The sequence below is a fragment of the Caenorhabditis remanei genome, chromosome X (assembly GCF_010183535.1).
Source record: "Caenorhabditis remanei strain PX506 chromosome X, whole genome shotgun sequence".
In the NCBI taxonomy this organism is placed as follows: domain Eukaryota; kingdom Metazoa; phylum Nematoda; class Chromadorea; order Rhabditida; family Rhabditidae; genus Caenorhabditis; species Caenorhabditis remanei.
Window position 1 is genome coordinate 7,926,556 of NC_071333.1, and position 21,954 is coordinate 7,948,509.

General features: G+C 36.9%; 2 protein-coding genes and 1 pseudogene across 3 annotated transcripts; all 3 read right to left on the reverse strand.

Annotated features, from left to right (window-relative positions):
- Positions 1-665: 665 nt before the first annotated feature.
- On the reverse strand, positions 666-4,713 carry GCK72_023521 (uncharacterized protein; the record flags this gene model as incomplete). Its single annotated transcript, XM_053735428.1, has 11 exons — positions 666-772; positions 820-1,004; positions 1,057-1,147; positions 1,218-1,339; positions 1,390-1,456; positions 2,033-2,153; positions 2,204-2,373; positions 2,421-2,677; positions 2,730-2,860; positions 4,130-4,278; positions 4,470-4,713. The coding sequence occupies 11 exons, from the start codon at positions 4,711-4,713 to the stop codon at positions 666-668; spliced, it is 1,644 nt and encodes a 547-aa protein (XP_053578994.1).
- A 9,602-nt stretch (positions 4,714-14,315) lies between these two features.
- On the reverse strand, positions 14,316-18,245 carry GCK72_023522 (annotated as a pseudogene). The gene is made up of 3 exons: positions 18,029-18,245; positions 15,534-15,653; positions 14,316-14,443 (listed from the first exon to the last, which is right to left on the reverse strand). Coding segments are annotated over exons 1-3 (465 nt in total).
- An 896-nt stretch (positions 18,246-19,141) lies between these two features.
- GCK72_023523 (uncharacterized protein) lies at positions 19,142-20,763 on the reverse strand (the record flags this gene model as incomplete). The annotated part of the gene is made up of 2 exons (XM_003102612.2): positions 19,142-19,261; positions 20,638-20,763. 2 exons carry the CDS (start codon positions 20,761-20,763, stop codon positions 19,142-19,144), a joined length of 246 nt encoding a protein of 81 aa, XP_003102660.2.
- Between the last annotated feature and the right edge of the window lie 1,191 nt (positions 20,764-21,954).

The window sequence follows — 21,954 nt, forward strand, 5'->3', positions numbered from 1 at the left end:
TGTTGTAGCTAGATATCTAGCAATCATAAACGCAGATTATTTATCTTTTTTATTATTGTGCCTATACCCCCCTCTCAACCCATCCTTTGTTCTATTGTCATATTGGAACTTACTGAGTTTCATTTTTTTGGTAAATATAAATAATTGCGTAGAAAAATTTGCTGAGTCAGCGAACTATTTCCAGTTTCATGCTTAAGTTGAAAAATACAAACAATTTAAAAATCATTTTATGATTAGAATTTATTAATCGATATAAATATTTCTCATACAAAAGAGAAAATGCTAAAAATTGAAAGATCTGGTTGTTTTTTCGTTATGAAGTTGTTCGAGGGAGTCGTGGAATACTAGTTGGCAGCGGGAAAGATTGTTTTGGCAAAAATGCCCTAAATAGATATTACAATATATGTGAGAAATCATTGAATAGAATTTTTGTGAAGTTTTCGTTTCAGGAAAAGCGCCAGATGGCGGTTTTGTCTGAATCAAATAAATAAAGCAGATTTGGTCTGTCCCGTTTTGAAGTTGTCAGAAATTGAACAATTAGAAGAAAGAGTTTGTGTCAATGCACAACACAGTGGGCAAAAATCACTGATACAATTCCAAAAAGCCTAGAAATTGCTTGTTGAGAGAATGGGATAGTTATTAGAAAATGAAAACCAAACGATTGATTACAAATATGCTGGTTGCTCCGGCCTCAGTGCGGCCACTCGTCGAATGTACTCGGATTCTCGGAAGAAATCTGATTGGAACGAATTATGACGGATTGTAGACATTCCTGTAAGTGATGAGTATTAAAAACGTGGAAACAGGATAAATATTTACCAGATGATGTTTCGTCAATAAATCTGAGCTTCATCAAAAGCTCATGAGGTTCGAATGGCCGATCGCGAAGTTCGTTGTCCAAAAAGTCGCGAACATCATTCCACGTCACTTTACCACCCTTTTTCCGTCGCATTGCACCAAGTAGAGCTACGATTTCTTTGAGTTCTTCACTCATTCCAAGGAATCTGAAACTTATCGTAGAGAAAATAATAATAATAATAATAATAGTTTATGTACCGTTTAGCCCGTCCAAAGTAATGGATTCTGGTAAAGTAAGCTTTGAGATGTGTCGATGCAAGATCAACGCACATGGTCACCACCGAAAGACCTGAAATTCAAAACTTCATGTATGTTTTCAGAAAAGAATATGCCTTATGACAATAGTTTTAATAACTTACCAACAATAACAAATGCTACTATCAGCGATAAAAATATGTAGTCAGTAACCACGATATCTCCCAAACCGACTGTTACAATTAAATTGAAACCAAAGTGAAAGGCATGAATGAAAGACCAGGTTCTTAAAAAATACAATCGTATTAAAAAACATGATTTCGTAATGAAAATTACCTCTCCCAGTTGATAAACATGGCAGAGCCCATTGAGCAATATAAGCAGATACATGATACGTAGGCACCTGAAAATTCAAATGTAAGTATTTGCTTATTAGTAGTTGTTTTGATAGAACACCATACTGTGTGAGGTGAAAAGGGATAGGGTTTGAATGTTTTCTGACAAAGGAAAATAGTGAAAATAAGACGCGGATAGAGGAAACACACAGTGACAGAAGAAATGAAGAGTTATAGACGTTTTGATAGAAACGGACAGAAACGGAAAGACTTTTTTGAAGACATAGGGGTGATACGTGGATAGACATAGGATTCGAAATGGATGTTAATCATAACTCCAGAATCAGTGGTTTTTTTTAGCGCAGATGTATGGGACAGATATGTTCTGAAGTTAGAAAATCTTTGACTTTGAACACAAAATACATTACTTTTGATATAAACACTCAATTTTGTCATCTCACTTCAGAACATATTCCATAGAGAGAGAAAGATAGACATAACACTTAACCTTACCGATCGGAAACCATAATTTCGTTCGTTCACCATTCGGAACTGTTATGATACATTATGATTAACAATTAGTTAATAATTGTGGTTACTGATATGTATATTAGATTAAACTAGAAATACGATAAATAGGGTACCTATTGGAAACCAAAGTTTTTCTTCAGTTCCATCAACACCCAGGATGTCGAGGGTATCGTTTTGACCACCCGTTGATTGCAATGACTTTCTTCGGCCATGTCGAACACGACTCATCCATTGCTGCAAGTAAATTCTGCGTTGAAGCCGTTCCCGAAGTAAAAACCACTTACCTTCACTTTTCTGACACTTCGATTCCAAAAGCTAACAAATTTGAGTAGTGTTTCCGATAAGAATTTTCCAATATCTGCAGCTGTTATGAACATAAGTGGGATACCAACAAGTGCAAATGCTACGGAAAACACTTTTCCTACATCGGTATCTACGGACACTTCTCCATAACCTGAAATTTTTTTTGTCATAAGATGCTGTTCTTGTTCTAAAACGTACCGCAAGTTGTTAATACAGTCAAAACATATAATAATGCTGTTGGAAATGTCCATTTATTGTGCATATTCGATAGATCATCAGGTCGGTTTAATTCCCGTCGAATAGGCCTTCGATCATCAACGGTTTCGGATACTCGTACCATCCATTCTCGAAATGTCGCTGCCCATTCACCTTCATCCATTGTATTCGATCCGTGTTGAGCATTACTTAACATTTTCCAACTTTCCGCCGTGAAGTTCGACATTAAATTTGTTAACCTAAACAGTTATCATGTGTGGGGTGCCAGCTGTATTTTTTAAAAACTCATACCTAACAAGTTTTTTGGATCTGGCAAGCAATTCTGTCCGCGTTTCCAGCAGCATAAGTATCCAGGCTCCCAAACACAAGTAACCAATCAACACTGACACCAGAATAACGTGAGGTGTGAGGATTTTGATGTACTGAAATAAGAATTTTTAATTTCCTTCTATTTACACTTTTTTTGTTTATTTTTTCCTGCCATGAAAAAGTTTTCGCAACAAGTCCTATTTGTAAGGAAAACCTCTTCGTTTCCCGCCATCAGTCATTTCATTGTACTTGAGGCAATCTATCTCCTCCTCATATGGGGTTTGATTTTTATGCGTAGACAAGCTACGCTACGCACTCTACTACTTGCCCCTCGTCTTTTTTCTTTTTCTGAATCCGTTTTTCGGATGTGTATATGGATATGTGTGTAGTGATTCCCCGGGGGAGCTCACCCGCACCATCCACTTCCTAACGTCTGTCAAAGCACAACCGGTTGTTGTTTGAGGAAAGGAAAACAAATCACATATTGTAATTAAGTGGAGGTTTTGAAAAGTTTGGTTGAAAATTTCAAAGAAAACAACAGACTTAATGTTAATGAATGGGAAGATAATTAATATGTCAAAAATGTCACTAAAATTGAGAAAAAACACATAGATATTTCGAATAAACTATATTCCTGGTTTTGTAATGCTATCACAGAAGGTTCTGAAACAATGAGAAAAGTTTATAATTTCTACATCTACTTTCTGAGATAGTGACTAGTACCCTACCTTTTCATCGTTTTTCCTCGATCTTCTAGGTCTTCTAACAATTTCAAGCATCAAAAGTAGAAAGTATAATGGATACAATAAAAAAAAACCCATTTTTGTTTTCTTTTCTTTATTCTCATGTCACAAAATGCGTCTGTCAATCATATATTCACATGATAATTCATACTTGAACGTGTTCTTCATTTCTAAGAAGTCGCCATCTCGGGCGGCCTAAAACCATAAAAATGTTGCATTCTCATCTTTAAAACGTCATTTCTAATTTTTGAACATGCCCTTCTATGTCTCCTTCATAAATTGTCTGGACCCTGTGGTTTCGGCTTGCCACAAAAAAGAATAAGAGTTTTTGTGTCTCAGTCGTTTTGTTGCCAGCGCTCAAAATTTATTGCCGGTGGGATTGGAGCTGGGGGAAGAAGAATGTTGCGAAAAAAGAGGCCAAGAATATTCTGAGAGCACTGATCATCCGTTATGTTCCAAAGTGTCTCAGGAGAAATGAGGAAAAGAAACCAAAAAGAAAATATGTTTTGTCCCAGTTTAAATTTAACTATTGTAAAAAAGGAAAATATGACCCCGAAGTTGAAGAGTTATGGTTTTTCTGAAGCATTGTAAAGAAAATGAGAAGAAGATTAACTTGAATTTTAGATACTAAATACTTACTTTAACCGTCTGTTGTGGACAACTTTTTGGTTCCTTGTCTTCCTGGTCATCTTTGATAGTGTCTGTGATAACTGTGGCACCATCATCTGCGTCTAGTAAAGCCGACTGTGAATTGATGTTAGCACCTTCCCACCGAGCTGTCACATGATCTGAAAATAAAAGTATTAAAGTTGAGTAACTATTTTGGTGGAAAAATCTAAGTTTTGACCAATTAGTATTTTCCCATCTTCCTGTATAGAAATAGTTGGTCTTCTGAGAATAAGTTTTTTTTGACTCATCCGCCTCGTTTCGTTTGTTGAGAATACAGAAGATACCGGAGAAGCACATAGCTCCAGAATACCAGCAGGTGGTTGATTTCCGGTCCATAACTCATTGTTCTCATCAACAAGAAATCGAAGATGCTCGGGTACTAATCTCGCCCTTTCTGGGTGATGAGCAAAACTTCGACTCAAGATTTCGGGAATTTGAACCGAAAGTCGAGTATCCAAATGTCCGACATGAAGATGAGTTTGATGTGTCAGAGTTGGTCTCCGATGACTTGTCGTCGATGAAGACGTCGCAACGTTCGGTGAGTAGAAGAACATAATTGACAGACAACAACTGACTAGTCAGTTGAAAGAGTAGGAAAACATAGTTAGAGGTTGAAGCTAGTTGAAATCAGTTTCTTGCGTATGCCCGCAATTTTGTGAATTGCATAGCGTAGCGTGAAAAAAGAAGGGCGGGGGCAGATATGCACGCTGTCGTCGCATCCCTAGCCAAAAACGTCTTAAGTTAGCATATCGGGGGGAAAACGGCTCCCGTCGGTCTACTCAGTCCTAAAGGGTTAATTTTTCAATAAGTTTTGTGGTGTGTCTGGTGTGATACTTGAGAACCGAAAGAAAAAAGTAACGTTTTGCGACTTTTTGTAAAGATTTCAATCATGCTAACTATATTTTCGGCATGAATGCATTCGTTGGTAAATTGGGAAAGTCGGCTTTAGTCAATACATTGACTATTGTTCAATTATTTTGTTTTGATTTATTGAAGTTTATCATGAAAATAAATAATTTTCACAATTTGTTTTCTATTATTTGACTGAGGTTCAGCACAAAAATGCAAAGTTGTTTTAGACCGATAAAACACTTGAGATGGATTTGAGAGCACTTATTTGTAATAAACAACTGCGTCAGATATGAACACTTGAACAAAACTGAAAGAGATTCTGAGAATAGAAATAAAAGTAACCTTGAAGTCCATTCAATTTATGACAGAGTTGCTCGGCATCAAGTTGCAACGGAGAAATCACGACCATCGAGAGAGGGTGTTTTCATTTAAAATGAGCGGCAACCTTGGAAGCAAGGTGCTGCCGATTCTGCAAAGGTCAGAAGGTCCATAAGGAAATTGGTATGAGAAAAAGGTAAACTGATCTGAAATGTGTGAGTCAAACCTCAAGGGGCCTATAAACGGAGAGCGAAAGCAATCTACTTAAACGCAAGTGATTTTTTGATACATGGAAACAAAATTATGAGTGAACACAAAAATACCCTGAGAATGAGAATGTCTGCCAAAAGCGTCTAACAGAAACTGCTATCATTTTTTGACGAGAAGTATACATTTTTGATACTTGTCAAAGCGGAAAAGCTAAGAGCTCAATTTATCAAAATCTAAAAAATGTTGTCGAGCTGTTCATTTTAATCTTTAGTGGTATTGGAAAGAGTCAACAAAAATCATAGTGAACCTGAATGCTCAAAGTTTTGAATTGAAAGTTTACATGAATACTAAAACGTTGACAGACTGGTAGGTCGAGGGAACAAAAAGCAAGAAACAAAAGAGACCAGAAATGGAAATCTTATTAGAAATTCAACGATACTACATAAACTTTGATTTCAGTTTTTTCTTGGACCTTTTCTCTTTTTTTAAGGGCGCTGTAAATGTTTTTTTTCCAGCAGAAAAAGTACAAAGTACAAAAGAATGGGTATACACTGGCAAAATTTTTTGCAGAATGGATTTTTTTGCAAGTCAAACTCGAGTAATTATTTCGAAGAATCTGCACGCAACTGAAAAATTTAGTGTCTAGGGGGTTCCAGTAAATATATTGGTTCGGGGTCACAGCCTATCTTTAGACAATGTTTAAAAAAAACTATGATAGATGAAAATACTGAATACAATTGCGTCATGTTAACAGAAACATTCTGCAGAAGACTACTAGTCTAGAAAAAAACCGAACTGGAAAAGAAATGGGAGGTACGAAATGTCCTTTTAAATCCACTTCATTCTCCATGTAATCACCTTTTTTCCTGTTATGCTGCTGCTGCCCTTCTTTTTCTTCTTCTTCTTCTTTGATTCCGGCAGTCGTTTTTATAAGACCAGCGGCACTGAATAGAGCAACCGCCGGACTGAATTGCTCGTTTCGGAACGCTTGTGAGAATATCATCACTCAAAAAGTGAATGAGAGTTGGACTCTCTCCTCAACTTCTCAACATCTGCAGAATATCGATGAACGGTGGAATTTTTGAGACAATAGATAGGGAGATGTAAAAGGAAGAAGATGTTATTGTCAATAAGTTATGAATGACAAAGTGTGTTGGTTGTTGGTTGAATGTCAGTAAGCTCATATAGTTTACCGCTCGACTAACACGTAATGTTTATGTGTGGCCATCAATTTATGCATCAGGAACGACTAGTATCAAAATTCAAAATTCAATAAACAAATTCACCTTCAGAAGTCATAAATTTAAAGTGTTGTAGGTATAGAATATCAAGATTGAAGTACTACGGATGAGTTGATCATATAAAAGGTACACTTATGCAGAAAATGCAAATTTCGAATGAGGAAGAGGTAAAAGCTAAATGCTTTTGACATGGATTGCAAGAGTTTAAAATTTTGAAATGAGTAATGACTCGGCAAGGTTTGCCTTTGTATAAACTTGCTAGTACAGACAAAAGTGTCAAAAAACACCTACTAAATCTTTGAATGAATGTTGAATTCCTCTAATTTATAATATACAAAACCAAAAAAAACATTGTAACCATCAGAAATTTAGTAATAGACAGTCATATCAGGCCAAACAATAATAAAAATATTCCGAAGACCAGAAAAGATGCTCACAATGCCATGTGTAGCAAAAAAACGCGACGCCTATCCAGAATCGCTCACTTTTTGTCTTCTGTCCGCTAGTTAGTTTTACATGTGTGTCGTTCGTCTGTGAAACGAAATTATATTTGCGTTTCTTCCACTTCTTGTAGAAACTGGAAGCTCTGACCTCGCGACTATATAAGAAAAAAGGTTGTGGTCAGAAAACAAAATACTTTTTTTCTTCATTTCAAAAAACAACAAAGATGGGAAATCTTTGATATAACAAATGACCTCTGCGAGTAATGAGAATAGAACATACCACCTAGATTAGACATATTTTAAGAGTTTTGAGGAGAAGAGTTAAATTAGTTATCAATGTCAGAAAAATATAAAGTAATACTTCTGTTATTAAACAATGCGCATGATCAGAAATTAGAAAAGAGTACCTAAAAGATCAGTCTCTTTAAGTTTGATGGATAATTTAGTGTTTGAGTCGTAAGAGAATCCTAACAAATAAAACTTCTCGTTGGGGAACGATTTTTAACCGACCGAAAAACGTCCAAAAACGGAAAGGAAGAAAATAACAAAACAGAAAACGTGAAAAGAAGTTTCTTTTAAATTCAATAAAAAACATGATATTTTCCCAAACATCATTCTCCATAAAAGAGTATACCAATAGTTTTTCAGTATTCTGGTTTTTTTCCTTGTCATTTCAAAATTTCAAACCACGACTCTCTCAAAATCCCAAAAAACTAACTTGACTTTTAATGGGACCCATAAAAGTTTCTTGTATGAATATCTAAGAGAATGCGACCATTATCTTGCAAGTTCATCAGCAAGCATCTCTGATCTCAAAAAAGGAAGACAACGAAGCGCTCAGAAAAATTCTTTTTACTATTTCTCATTACTCTCCAATTACATGAATTATCTTAAGAAGGCGGTCAGAATAAAAATAACATAATTTTTTGGGTTGTGAAACAAGAGAAAGAGAATAGAAAGTCAGATCGGCTGCATCAAAACCCAACACAGGAAATAGTTGGAATAGTGAAGAAGGGCAACCAATTCGTAGTCTAATTAAAACTGACTGATGAAAAATTTATAAGTGGCCGGCCGAAATATGGCTTGTTGTCAATCTTTTGTTGCGAAAAAATAGTTATGGGCATCATTCTCGAGTGAGATCGAAAATAAGAAAAGGATAGGTCACAAGAAACAATGTTTAGTATCTGAACTCAGAGTTTTTCCTGGACGATTAAAAAAATGAAATCACTAAAACTCAATTCAATTCAAAATTTCTTTGTTTATGCAATGTTAGTAATACAAGGATAAAGTATTAGTTCTTGGAACGTTAAGTTTTTGTTCTAGGATGTTTTTAAACTTTAATTATCAGTTTTACTATTTTTATACTTTTGATGAGTACGGTAAGGATAAATTTCAAGTTTTCTCATCAATAAAATCTAAAAGAACAATTTCTTGTAATAAAGGGCATTCTCAAAACAAAAAAATTCAACAATTGGTATTAAACATCCTCTTTTCAACCACATCTCACCCTACTAAACGTCTATCTGCCACCCCATTTTTTCCATCGTGAGCTTATAGCTTATACCTCCTCCTTTTCCATATTCAGTCGTTCCCAATATTTCTTGGCTCCTCTCATTCTGTGACCTTTTTTGGTCATTTGTTTTCTTTTCTCTTCCAGAATGGGTCCACTACGAGGCATGATTGAGAGACTCATCTCAAAACGCGCATCTTTCTGAACTGAAGCACAGTTTTTTGGTGGCCGCACCAAAAAAGAGATGAGAGGAAGAGAGGGACGTCGAGCATAAACTAAAAGTCATTTATCAATGTGGGAGCACATTCGGGAACAAAAAAAGACCTTGAGCCTATTTCTTTTTTCATCTCTCTCCTGCTTTCAGTTCTCTTTAACTTTCTATTGCCGCTTTTGCAAAAAAGTTATCGGGTCGGAAAATGTCGCCGCCGGTTCTGTGACAGATGTTTCTTCCGCAATCTGCCGCACCCAAATTATCGGCCATTTAGAGAAGTGGTGGTGGGAGACGACGACGGGGGGCCCTCCACCCGTCGGCATTTGCAAGGGTGGGCACACTTGTCAAAAAATGTTTCTGCTCGGGTTGTACATAGAGTTGCATGATTTATGACGATCCGTCTTGAGTGTTGTGAATATGTTGAGAAGAAAAAAACGGAGTGCAACACGTCGTCAAAACGGTGAATGACTGCCCGGATTTGAGGAATGAGAACATAGAAATGAACCCCAGGAGAGGTCAATAAAATTAGGAACGTCTTCTCTCTCCCAAAACTTTTCTTCGAAATTTATGGGTCGCAAAGATGATTGTGATTGCACTCTAGAGATTCATACCCCAGAATAGAGGAGACATGCTATTTTAGTATAATGGAAAATGAATAAATTGAATAAATTTTTGGAGTGCGAGAGCGATAGAAGATAATTTAATTAGTCTTCTGTTCCCCATTGATGTCACCAACTTTTTTAGATTCTAGATTTCGGATTCTGGTTTCGTCATTTTGGAGTCTAACATAGAAGAGAGGAAAAATTTCTGAAAGCAGTCTCTAGGAACGTCTATACAACTTTAATTAAATTATCTTGAATCAGAATTCAAACAGAATCCAAGAAGAAACAATAGATAAATACAACAAAAAAAAACAAAAAAAGTTTAAGAGAGAAATCAACAAGAAACAAACCTCGATCGTTTGGATATAATTCCGCCAACTCGTTCGGTTCTTTCAGGTGTACTTTTTTGGTGCCCGACGGCAAGACCGTTATGGTCATCCGTCGTGCATTTTCTTCCAGAGTCCATTGGTTCCAGAATTTGCGAAGGAACATTGGCTCTTGGTGTCACCGCGCGTGTCGGATAAACCGATAAGCGGTGGGTGACGGTGGTGACTGGATAGGATACAAGAAGGACCGAATGCTGAAGTGTCAAAGATGTTGGAGACGGAAATTGAATGAAAAATTGAGATGAGAAACAAAGAATTAGCAAATTGTGGGGTTATTTGTTGATATATGGGTGTTGGTTGTCTAACGTAGTATTCTTTCTTAATGTTCTGCCGTTTGGAATCAAGAATATTTTTTAAGTTGAAGTTTAATAAATGAGAAACTCAAATACAGAAATTAGGTGATTTTGATATATATTCAAATTCTGATTTCTAAAAAAGGTATGTTCATAGCATCTGATTCAATATTATGCAAAACGAAGAACCAATAAAAAAGTGATAGTGGGAATTTCCGGTTGATAAAAAAGTGAAAGGAATTTAAGAGGAAATCAGGTGGCCCCATCCGTCACTTTGAACCTATCACATATTACACTATATTCTGCACTAGTAGAGTTCCAAGTCCACCTGAGTTCCACTCAACCTATTCTTAGACAATACGCAGACAATGAAAAGTGCAGAGGCACTAGCCGTAGTAGAATTTTCAAGTAAATTCTTTTGAGTGTATCGGTTTTTGGGTATTTTAGTGAAACGGGGTGGCCTTCAGACGCGGCGCGGACGTCCTCTGACTCCACACCATATGCTCCGAATTATTCGCGCGGAAAACCAAAAGATGAGCTACTTGTTGTAAGTTTGAGTTGAAGTTAGCGGTGAGCTCTGCATTCATTCTTCACTACAAAGTTCCCTAGTACTTTTAAAGTGAATAATTTCTGATGTCCTATAGAGTCAATCAAGATTTATTACAAAAATTCTTTTTCGAACAAATGGACAAGAACCTTGGGTAGGAACGTTTCAGTGTAAAGCAAAAATTTTCCAGACAAAAAAAAACAAAAGAAAGGAAACAACGTTCCCTAAACTTTCAAAATTGTAGGATGCTGCACAAACGAAGTAAGAAAAAATGGGACCTGTTTTTTGAAAAAAGTGAGCGTGACTTAGAATCTTGATACTTGGTCGTACATCCGTTTTGCATATACATTAGAATTTTGATTAAGGGAAGTCTGAAAAATAAGACCATAATAAAGCAAAAGTTAAAATGAAGGATTTTGATAAAAATCGCTTATAGATTTTTTCAAAACTTTTTTGTGATAACGAAAAAACATCAGTTTTCAGAAAAAAGAGACCGGATCAGACTTAAATCTAACCTAGTCACGATGCCGTTTCTCTGTCTGGGGTTCACACCAAAAAGTGTCCATATTCGGGTGGGGGCGGATAGCTGATGCTAGAAAAGAAAGTTGTTTTGTTGTCTTCTCGTTTATATCACCACAACAAGGGCGTGAAAATGTCAAAACCAGCAAAAAGAGAGAGAGAGAGGAAAAGTTACATTTTGTTTAGAGATTCACATCCGTCGGGCTCGGGACCCACACCACCACCAACGCCGCCAGCACTATACCACCAACCAGGGGAAGCTCCTTTCTTCTTTTTTTTCATTTATCTTGTCAACGATGATGGTGGCAAGGATGACAAGAATGATGATGATGATTATGAAGTTCCGGTAGTGGTCGGCGGATGTAAAGGACGAAACAAAAAAAGTTCCCTTTCTCTTTCTCGTCACTACTCGGACGTTATTTTTTTGTGGTGGCACCACTTAATTATGTTCTATTCTATACGAAACGATTCAGTTCAAGATTCACAGAAAAAAAAACGACGCGGCGCATCTGAAGTAGGACGAGTAGACGCAAGGAAAAGGGAGGAAAAAAACAAATCCTTGCCGTTAGGCTCGCGTAAGTTTTGGGACTCTCGACCGCGCTTTGACCAAAAACGAAACATATGCTCGTAAACATAAATTAAACTTTTGAGAGACGCTTCCTCCTCTCTTGCGCCAACACTCTACATGCCCCGGATGCCTTTCTTTCATATCGCACACGCCTCTCAATGTCACAAAACAAAAAGTCGGTGGTGGTGTTGCTGCTGCTTCTGCTTTTTTTGGAAACAGACACTCACATCTCACTCACAAACAAATACACAAGAGAAGTCACTACTGACAAGATGTTCGGTAGTTCAAAATCCTCGTCGTCACTCGATTATCTCATCTCAAGGGCAAAGGGTGCATCGCCAGATCTTTTGTTAAAAAAACGGGTGGCTAACGAGATTTTTTCTCGGAACCAAACCAACAAAATATGTCTACATATTTCGAATTCTTTGAAGAGGAAAGTCCTCTTCTGGAAGTTTTTTATATTTTGATCGTGACTGATTAAAAGTAAACACTGGTAAGTTTTATAGCTAGATCTAGAAATGTTTCGAATTGGCAACTTGTGAAATTGGCCACTGTCACAAAGATCGTGTATCTTTGTTTATCAACAAAATGTTTGTTGCTTGGTAATAAAATCTGATATTTTAACTTTGCGCAAATAAAACCAATTAAATATTCGAGTAAAACCTGCTGCAAATTTAAATATTGGTTTAGGTAAAGTATAAATCCGTTCAAACTAGACTAATTCACGTGTCAAACTCCTCCAAAAAAACCAACTTGAAACTGCCGGTCAAATCAAAACTACCAACAAAAACACAAATTTTGAAAGTCAAAATCGGACATATCTGGACACTATAGTAAATAAACATCTCTACATGCGAACATTTCTTCTATATATCAAATAAAGAAGATTGAGATCCGCATTACTCCGCCATTCAATGGCCACAAAACTGAACTGACACTGGCTTCATAACAAAATTTTATAGAGTCTCGCAGAAATATCTCCTCAAAAAAAAAACTGAGATTTTCTTTTCTTTATCTGGTTCTGGTCATATTTGTAAGAACAATGTTCTGAAAAGTGGAACTTTCTAGAAAACTGAAAAAGTTGGAAAATAAGAACATATGATTTGTGAAATTCTAGATTAGAAAGTGAAAAGAAAATAATAGTGAAAACAAGAAATGTGAAGGGAGATACAATGACATAGAGGATTTCGGAAGAATGCTCATCTTAGGTTTCTCTCTCTCTCTCTTTACAAATGTGACTGATTCGTATCAGGTTACTCTAAGAATTTTGAAAATCTTCAGAGCTCGTCTGAGACTATCAGTGAAAAGCCTTTGACAAAAAACAAATATGTTTTTAGAGTTAAATAAATCGGTTCAATGATCAAACATTTATAACCGAAGAATGCATGAAATTAAACTGAAAATGCGTCAATGCAAAAAAGTCAACTATTCGAAATTCAAGGTTTCTTTGCGCTTTACTCAATTCTTTAAGTACTCAGAACTAAAACCACAATTTCATTTAATTTGTATTATTTTAACTGTATCAAGTCAAATTCATTCATTTATTAACTATGCCGGCACGTGACAACCAACATCAAAACTACTTTTGAAAGTGTCTAATTTGGGAGCTCAGCTTATGGTTTCAAGTGGTAGTGTATGTTACTTGAAGAAGAGATAATGAGAGGAGTAGGCGAAGACAGCAAAGTGCAAGAAAAAAAGAACTCGTCTAGAACCAAGATGAGACTCATGAAATGACATTCCATGTTTCTATGGATAATGAAAATAAGAACGAGAGCAACTAGTAGATGAGTTATGGGAACCAAAACTAGAAAGAGAATAGAAAATGATGATTGTCGGAGAAGGAAATGGAGAATTGCTTATTCAGACGAGTGGTCAGCTATTCAAAAATTGAAATTCAAAAAGCTTCTTATTCAAGAAATTTTCGTCTTGTATAATTATCTTCTCCATCTGAAGCTCATCCTATTAGTTGTTTTGCAATTTTGTTTTGTCCGTCTTACACACAATTTGAAGCGTCTGAATTCCAGGAATGCCTAGGACAACTCTGATACTTCAAAATAAGGAAAGGAGGTAGATAAATTGAAAAAGTACACATGGAAAGCAGTTCCAAGATAGAATATTCCAATGTACCGGTTTTATGAAATGCCAAAGATTAGAGAATTACTCTAACTACTGTAATGACAAACTTTCCAAATATGAAGTGAAAACTTGACTTTTCCCAAATAACAGTATTGTAACAACCGAAATTACAGTAAACTAAACCTGGTGCAATCTGAATTTGTCGTAGACGAGGACGTATCGGTGCTTTGATAGGCAATGGATTGAATATAGCCCACCCAATGGGATTCTCATTAGGCTGAACAGTAGTTGGTTGAAACTCCTGTATGATTTGTGTCCCAATCCAAGACGTAGGTGCAGGGGGCATCAAGAAATTATGATGCGAATGATGAGCCGGTGAATCAGCGGAATGTCCATATGTGCTTCTTCGACGATCTTGCCTTGTTGATCCGCGGCGTTCGTCCATGAGGTGGGCACTCACGGATTGCAACATCTTTCGACAAACAGACCAACAGGAGAAGGAAGAACTCTATGATAGATATGTGTGTTTTTTTCAGAGCTTATTTTTTGAAACGACTCGAGAAGTGGAACACCACACCGACCAAAACCAAAACGCACAACAATTATGAGAGATTGATAAATGTGAAAAACGAGTATTCTGCCGCGAATGAGCGCCTGGTTGTCAAGAAGTCGGCGAGTGCATGAATACACACATCCAGCCAAAACGCATTCCATGGGCCACATCGTTTATGATGCTTCTTTTCAACTTGAAACATATACCCCCATATTTTGTCGGGCATATATTCTTCCATTCTTAGACGTCGTTTTCTCGTTTTCTCAATGACGATCTGACGCCACTGGCCGCGTGGAGCATCGAATCTTGTCTTCTGCCTTCTTATATTTTGCCGCCACTTCTTCTTTCCTCAATTTTTTGACCCCTTTCCTCTTCCTCTTTCTCTCTTGATTCCCTCTCTACTCATATTCAACAACTCCCTCGACGATCTTTTGAGCGACTCTAGACCGAAATAGTGTATGAAAATCATCCACTTCCGTTTTTAGGGAAATCATCGCGCATTTTTGTCCGAATTTATCAGTATGAAGTCAGTTTTTCTGACTATCGAACAATTTTTTTGCTGAACGGGCAGAAAAGAATAGGCCAAAAGATTGACTTGTCAGCAAAAAAGAGGGGTGTAATTACAGCACAGAGGACAGCAATTAAACTGAGCACTGCACTGAGAAGCAAGTATTTCAAAAAGAGCCAAAGAAAATGCACCAGACGAATGAGCTTTTGAGAGCACAGGAGGGGAAATGAACTTTCGAACGTTTCTAAAAACAGGTAAGAATAACTTGATTTTTGACACTTTCAACTGTCCGTGGGGACTCTGGATCCGAAATAAAGTTTTTGATACTGACACTTGTCAATTATTTTATGGATGTACGTACAACTTGAAATGAACAGAAATAAAGGGTTCATCAAAAGAACAAATTGTAATTCGGGACTAAATTTTCAAAAAGTTAAGTGGTTAATAATTGTAAATAGGCGGAAAGTGTGTTGAACAACAACAAGCTTTCAGAACGATTCCCTGATAAGATAGAAATGAATATTTTAAATAACTTACAAGAACTGGGTGGTGGGCCAAACGGAGTAAACTGTAGAAGAAGAGGAGTACGCGATACCGCTGGTACAGCCGCATTCGCTTTCCGTGCTTGATGTGCAAGTGCTGCAGCCAACGGATCAACTTGTATTAAGGATTCTCGTACACTTCGAAGTGCCCATGACACGAATACGGTCGACCGAAATTACATAGTTAGAAAAGGTAACAATAGTTTTTATGTCTAGACAGATGTTGGAATGGATTAAATTTGGATTTGTCATCAAAAATGCATGGCTGCTGTGGTAACTTTTGAAAAATAAAAAAGGAAAACAATTTCGTGTTTTTCTAGGAAAATAAATCTTACGTCAGGTGGTGGTTGCTTCTTTTTTCGTCGAAACTTTGAGATGCCTTTCGATTTTTTAGCTGGCGAACTTTTTATTTTCATCGGAGCCATTTTGAATAATATGTGAATTGAAAAGGGGGTTTAGGTCAATGTGGTCAAAAGACAAGAGCAACTCGCTAATCAAGTGACTATTATACGCTTGAATGAGTTGTGATGTATTGTTTCCCCATAACGGGACCCCCCTCTAAAAATTCTCTCTTCCGTCTCTCTCCTTTCCTTTTCATCATCTGAAATCTATTGGCGCGTAGTGTTGCCAAATGCGTTGTTACTCAACCGCCACTACTTCTGGCTCCCTCATCTTTTGTCCTCTCTGCCACTAATAATTCTACAAGCCACTCAATCATATTTTTTCGGGTGTGTGCAAGGGAGAAAGCGAAAAAATGCAAAAGTGGTTTTATTCATAAGAAAATTCAGATTTGCAGAACAAATCACTTGAGCAAAAATTGAAAGGATTTGATTTGGAAATATGTGAACCATGACCATGTTTTAGAGGGAGTCTTTTGGTACCGATGGTAATTTTGGTAATCTGTGAGCACTATACGATTGCCTACTCAAATCTATCGACTGAAACGAATTATTTCTTCTTGTCCCCTAGACCAGCACAAATATAACAGTTTAAAATCCATTCCAACAGATTGTTCCGAATAAAAGTTCAAAGTTACCTTGAAAAATAAACACATCACATTCAGATTTAAATATTGAAGTAGAAAAGATCAAGTTTTGAGTTTTGAAGAAAATAAGTGAAGAAGTGTGAAATAAATGGTGCTGTGTAGAAATTGTAGAAAACGAAGCTCTCAAAAGGCGTTTTCCTTCGATGTCCCGCTGTGTGTCGACCCACCAACGGAAAGGTATTTAGTGATGAATAGGTGTTGAGGAATAGTTGCAGAATACGTTCTTTCAATTAAACCTCTCCAAAGGGTCAGCATGTGAAGTCCAGATGAGATGATAGTAGAATGACGTTCAAGTAAAGAAAAACGCCAGTATGGGTAGAAGAAAGAGCTGCGGAGAAGGATTAGTTTCAACCAACCGGTTGGGTTTCTCTCAAAGGGCGGCGGTGCTTTTTTTCGTTAGTTGCTGACAAAATGGGACAGAAATGTAACAAAACTACACATTCACATTTAGTATCAATGTATGTCGATATTTTTCCTGGTGCAGAAACCCATTATGGCTTTTCAAAATCTACAGAAGGCAAGTCAATCATACCTGCTATATAATCGTAGTCAAAGTTAAATTCAAAATTATAGTCTTTCATAGAATAACTCGGCGGGAAGGATGGATAGAATGAACAAAAGCTTTTCAAAGAAAGCTGTTTTAAAAACAAATTAGATGTAATTCAAAAAGAATGAAAGACATGAACACCTGTTCCGTTTCGAATGAGTTCCTTTCAGTTTTGTTAGGGAAAAACGTTTTGAAAACAAAACGCATTATAGGAAATGGAAGAAGATGGATTATGAATGAAGTAGTAAGAGGCAACTCAATTGGTTGTTTGATTTGACAAGTTTTGCCTCAGGAAATAATCAAGATTGTGTTGTGAAAAGATGAGCATTTTCCGAAATCGTAGATGAAACAAGCAAAGTTCAAGAAGCAGAAAGAATTTTTTGAACTTGGAGAGTTATGAATATCGGTTTACTAATCCAAGACTCAGATTGAATCACATGAGATATTCTAGGAATACATCAAGAAGCAAGGCGAATTGTCTCAAGGGAGACTATTTCTGACAAATGAACGGATTCCGATGTGTTGTGCGAAAGATAATGAGTGACCGCAGGTGCACGATGAAAAATTATTTCCTATTACAGGTGACTTCCTTGTTGAGAAATGTAAGTAGAATTGGAAAACATGGATCTTTGGACAAGAATAAGTTTTTTAGCATAAAAAAGGCGCGTTTCTCACTCAGTCAGTTGTTTTGGATGTGTACTGTAGATGGAGAGATTCAATGACACAGACAGATTGGCTTCAATTTTTGACAAAGAACAAAAAAAGTAGTCCCATATAATCTACACATTACCATTATTGGCAGTATCGGTTGTTTTGAAAACTGAGACAAACATATTTAGAAATATTAGTTCAATTATTTGAATTCATTTCACGTGCACATTCTGGAATAAAATCTTACCTGACCGTAATACAACTCGTTCCGAAACCGTCACCAAGGTTGAATATCTTCGATTGGCAATTGCTGCATTCCGATTGCAAACATTCAGAGGCGCCATTGTGTTGAGCACTTCGCAGACGGATCGCGATGGTCGGCGTAATGGTGGTGGACAGGCGCCACGCGTTGCTGTTGCCATTTTTCGCACAATGTTAGCATCGCTTGCGATAAACACTGACATTTTCTTTTTCCTTATGGGTCGAAGACACGAAAAATGAAGACGAAATGTGGAACAACGGAGACTGGCGACAATTGTTTTAAAAGGGCAACAATTGTGTATGTAACCGGGTGACCGGAGGAAGTATAAGGGTACAAGAATAGGAGGATAGTGTAGGAGAGTAGGATGAGATTTCAGGAAGTAACCAATATTTGTGGTTCCTCTCAAAATTTATGTTTGCTTTAGATTATTTGGAGTTTGTTGCTTTCGTTTGGATTCCAAATAGATGTGATGGCCTCTGCTAGGGTCCAATCGCACTTCATTCATCTCAAGTGGTGATTTCAACTCACTTATTCAATTCGTTTTACACATTTCTTCTTTTTTGTTTTACTTTTACGCTTTTTCATAAAATTCTCAGAAGAAAAACTTCCGTTTCCAACATTCTTGCCTCGGGTCAAAGTCGAGAGAACGGAGAGGGATTAGGGTGAAATAAAAATAAACACTGACCTTGGTTGAGGAGAAGCAATAGTTCCAGGGTGTCCTCCTGTGACAATGGGTAGTACCGCTTGTGAGAGCGGTTACTGTGCTTTTTTGTGTTTGACGCCATGTTTGCTTTCTGATAAAATAACAATAAGTAAAAGTTTCAGTGCAAAAAGCAATATTTTAATTTTGTGGCAATACCTGGTTTTTTTGTGAATACAATATCTGATCAGCCTATTAAGAATATAATTAACCAAAATTGTGATTGAAAATTTATTGGTATTTAGTTAATATTCCACTGGTATAGCTTTCCAAGGTGCCAAAGTATTTCAAAAATAAATAAAAACGCTATATTGAAAACCAAATAAACATATTTCCACAAAACCAAAAATGTGTTAGAATCAACCACAAAATACAATCACACCAAGTGGAATACCGGGTTAATTTTGAACACCTACTCTATCCTGAAATACCTCTTCTTGACTGATAGATGATGTCAGTGGGAGCATAGAATAGGCACGAGGCCTGTTACTTTGCGGACGTCCGGTTCGGAATAGACCCTGAAAAATGTTGATAAATGATTTTAGGCCTGTGAACAAAGTGCAATCTATTTTGAAAGAGAATGAGATATATTTTAAAACTTTGCAATAATAGTGACCACATGCTCCCGGAGCCAGCATGAAAAAAGTCAAGTTCATCAAAACTTTGCTCTATCTTTGAAAACGCTTATCATTTCGTTTTCAACTGTTCTTCTTTTTTCTCCTCCTTCCGTTTTTACGTTCTTGAGAGAACGGAGTGAAAGGTTAGTGGGCGCATTTCAGTTGGCTGTCAAATTAACAACTGGTGAAAAGAGGAAGAGGGGGGCAGAATGTTTCAAAAGATTCAAAAGACATGGATCCCGACCAGTCAAAAGAAAAATGTGTTAAGACATCCAGATTGATTTATTAGTTTTGTCATTTGTTCACCTTCGAGAGGCCTCCGGCTCTTCTCGCAAACCAATCATCATCATCATTGCGGTGATTATAATGGGTGTGGAGAATTGAAGAGATATTGCGCTATTTTTTTCAGGAAGGTCAATGTCATATTTCACTTTAATCAACAAAAAAATCCTCACATAAATTCAACGTTGTATTTATTTTATTCACAACAGGAGTACATCTAGTAATTCAGAAATCCCACTGTGCAAAAAAGGAGAACGCAACGAGAAAATGAACTGCGTATGCATTTCGATGGCATAAAAACAAAAAAAACAAAAAAAAATGCTTTCAAATACAACGTATAATGTTTCGAACGTTTTTTGAAATTATTCTAGGCGCTGAATTTTCAAAACGGCCAAATGACCAGAATGACGTCAATCATGAGCAATTTATCAGAATTTTGTGTTTTGTTACGTATAAAATAAGGAGATAATCGAAACAAAAATAAAATGTTCCTTGTAGTTCTTGAAGTGGTCTTTTTTCATAGCCAATGCAAAAAATGAAAAAAAACTGGTTGAAAAAGTTTGAAGTGTTCATTTTTGCATGCTAAGCTTGACAAAATAGGATCTTAACCTCCATGACCTCGCTAAGTCCAAGGATTATATAGAAAATAGAAGATTCATGAACTCTGGAGAACAGTTCAATCAATTTCAGAGAACTATACACAAAAACTAAAAGGGCAAATTGAGATTTTGGAAATCGCGGTTGGTCTCAGTTGGAATAAGAAAACAACATGTATGAATATGTAATCAAATTATGGAAAACGCTCAGAAATGTGTTTCTTTAAGAAGAGACAGAGATAGGAAAGAGAGAAGAACCCATAACATTAAGTTGGACCCCACACCACCTCCGCATGACTGGGTGTCCACAACCGAACATTTTTCTGCGGTTTGCAACAAAAACTACCAGTTGGATTTTCGTTTGTTTTTTTGTAATACACACTCATTTCTGATACTTACCGAACCAAAAAAACCTCCACCACTACTACCACCAGTGCTCCCACCACCTGAAAGAGGTGGAGCAAGTCCCAACTGAACTTCTGTGTGGACATTTTGAGCAAAGTGCTGAACCACTAATGGTTGCATTATTAATGCTTGATGTTGTCCTGCAGAAGATTGTAGACGTCTTGGATGCCCTTCTTTCTGAAGGTCCTTTGTGACCTGAAAATGAACATTCATTTCTTTCTTTTCTAGTTATTTTTTTCTCAATAAAAGGCCCTCTCCTCTTAATATTTTGAATACACTTCTTTCTGTCTCCTCGTTTCTCTCAAGTTGGTCGTGTAGGTCGCCGCAGCGGCGCCCTCGCTGGTTATCTATGCCACACACACAACTCATTTCATCTGGCCGCGTGGCGCAATGGATAACGCGTCTGCCTACGGAGCAGAAGATTGCAGGTTCGAATCCTGCCGTGGTCGAAATCTTTTTTCTTTGCTTATTTCATGACATGGGAATAGTGATTAGTTCATTAATCAAACTGTTTCTACAGTTTTGAGTGCTTTTACCTTTAATTAAATGCATTTAGTCTGAAGTTGAAGTTTTACTGGGAAAAATTGCTGAAAACTTACCAATAAACTTTCAAAAAACTAATAAAATGAGTTCAGTTTATTTGTTCCCACAACACTAAACGCTACTTACCTGTGGAAACACCATCGTGAATAGAACCGATCAATTCTGCCACCTGAAAACCAAGACGTATACAAAATTAAATAAAGTTTCAAACGAAAGAATGAGAATGTGTCAAATTAAATGAAACTAAAGTTGAAGGAGCGTCAGAATCGGAAGTTTCAAGAAGAGGCCCCTCTTGGTCCGGGTGAGAAATTGAAAACTTACAAAAAGCGAGCAAAAGAAAGTGCGTCTTTTACGCCAGAAACGAACATTGCAGAAGAAAAAAGGAAAAAAATAGGAAGAAAAATGGAATATTTGGAGAAGGCTCCTGGTTTCAAGAAAGTTTTCTGGTTTGGGTTGCAGGATGTATGGGTGGATATGTCACAAGTTTTCAAGAACGTAGTCTCAGCTATGTATGATAAGTAAGGCTACAATCAACATTAAACCAGAAGATACTAAGCGTTTCATGAAAAATTTCAAACCCTAGGTCAAACTTTTTGAAAAAAGAACATTATCCCATATATTTCAAAAAAAAACAGCATGAACGACTGCAACAGCCAGAAGACAGAAGGAGGAGACAAGAATTGCAGTGTTTTATTCGAAAAGAGGTCACCAAGTTTTTCGGAGCGTGTATAATGCACAAAACATTTCTGTATCATCTTGGTGTTGTCG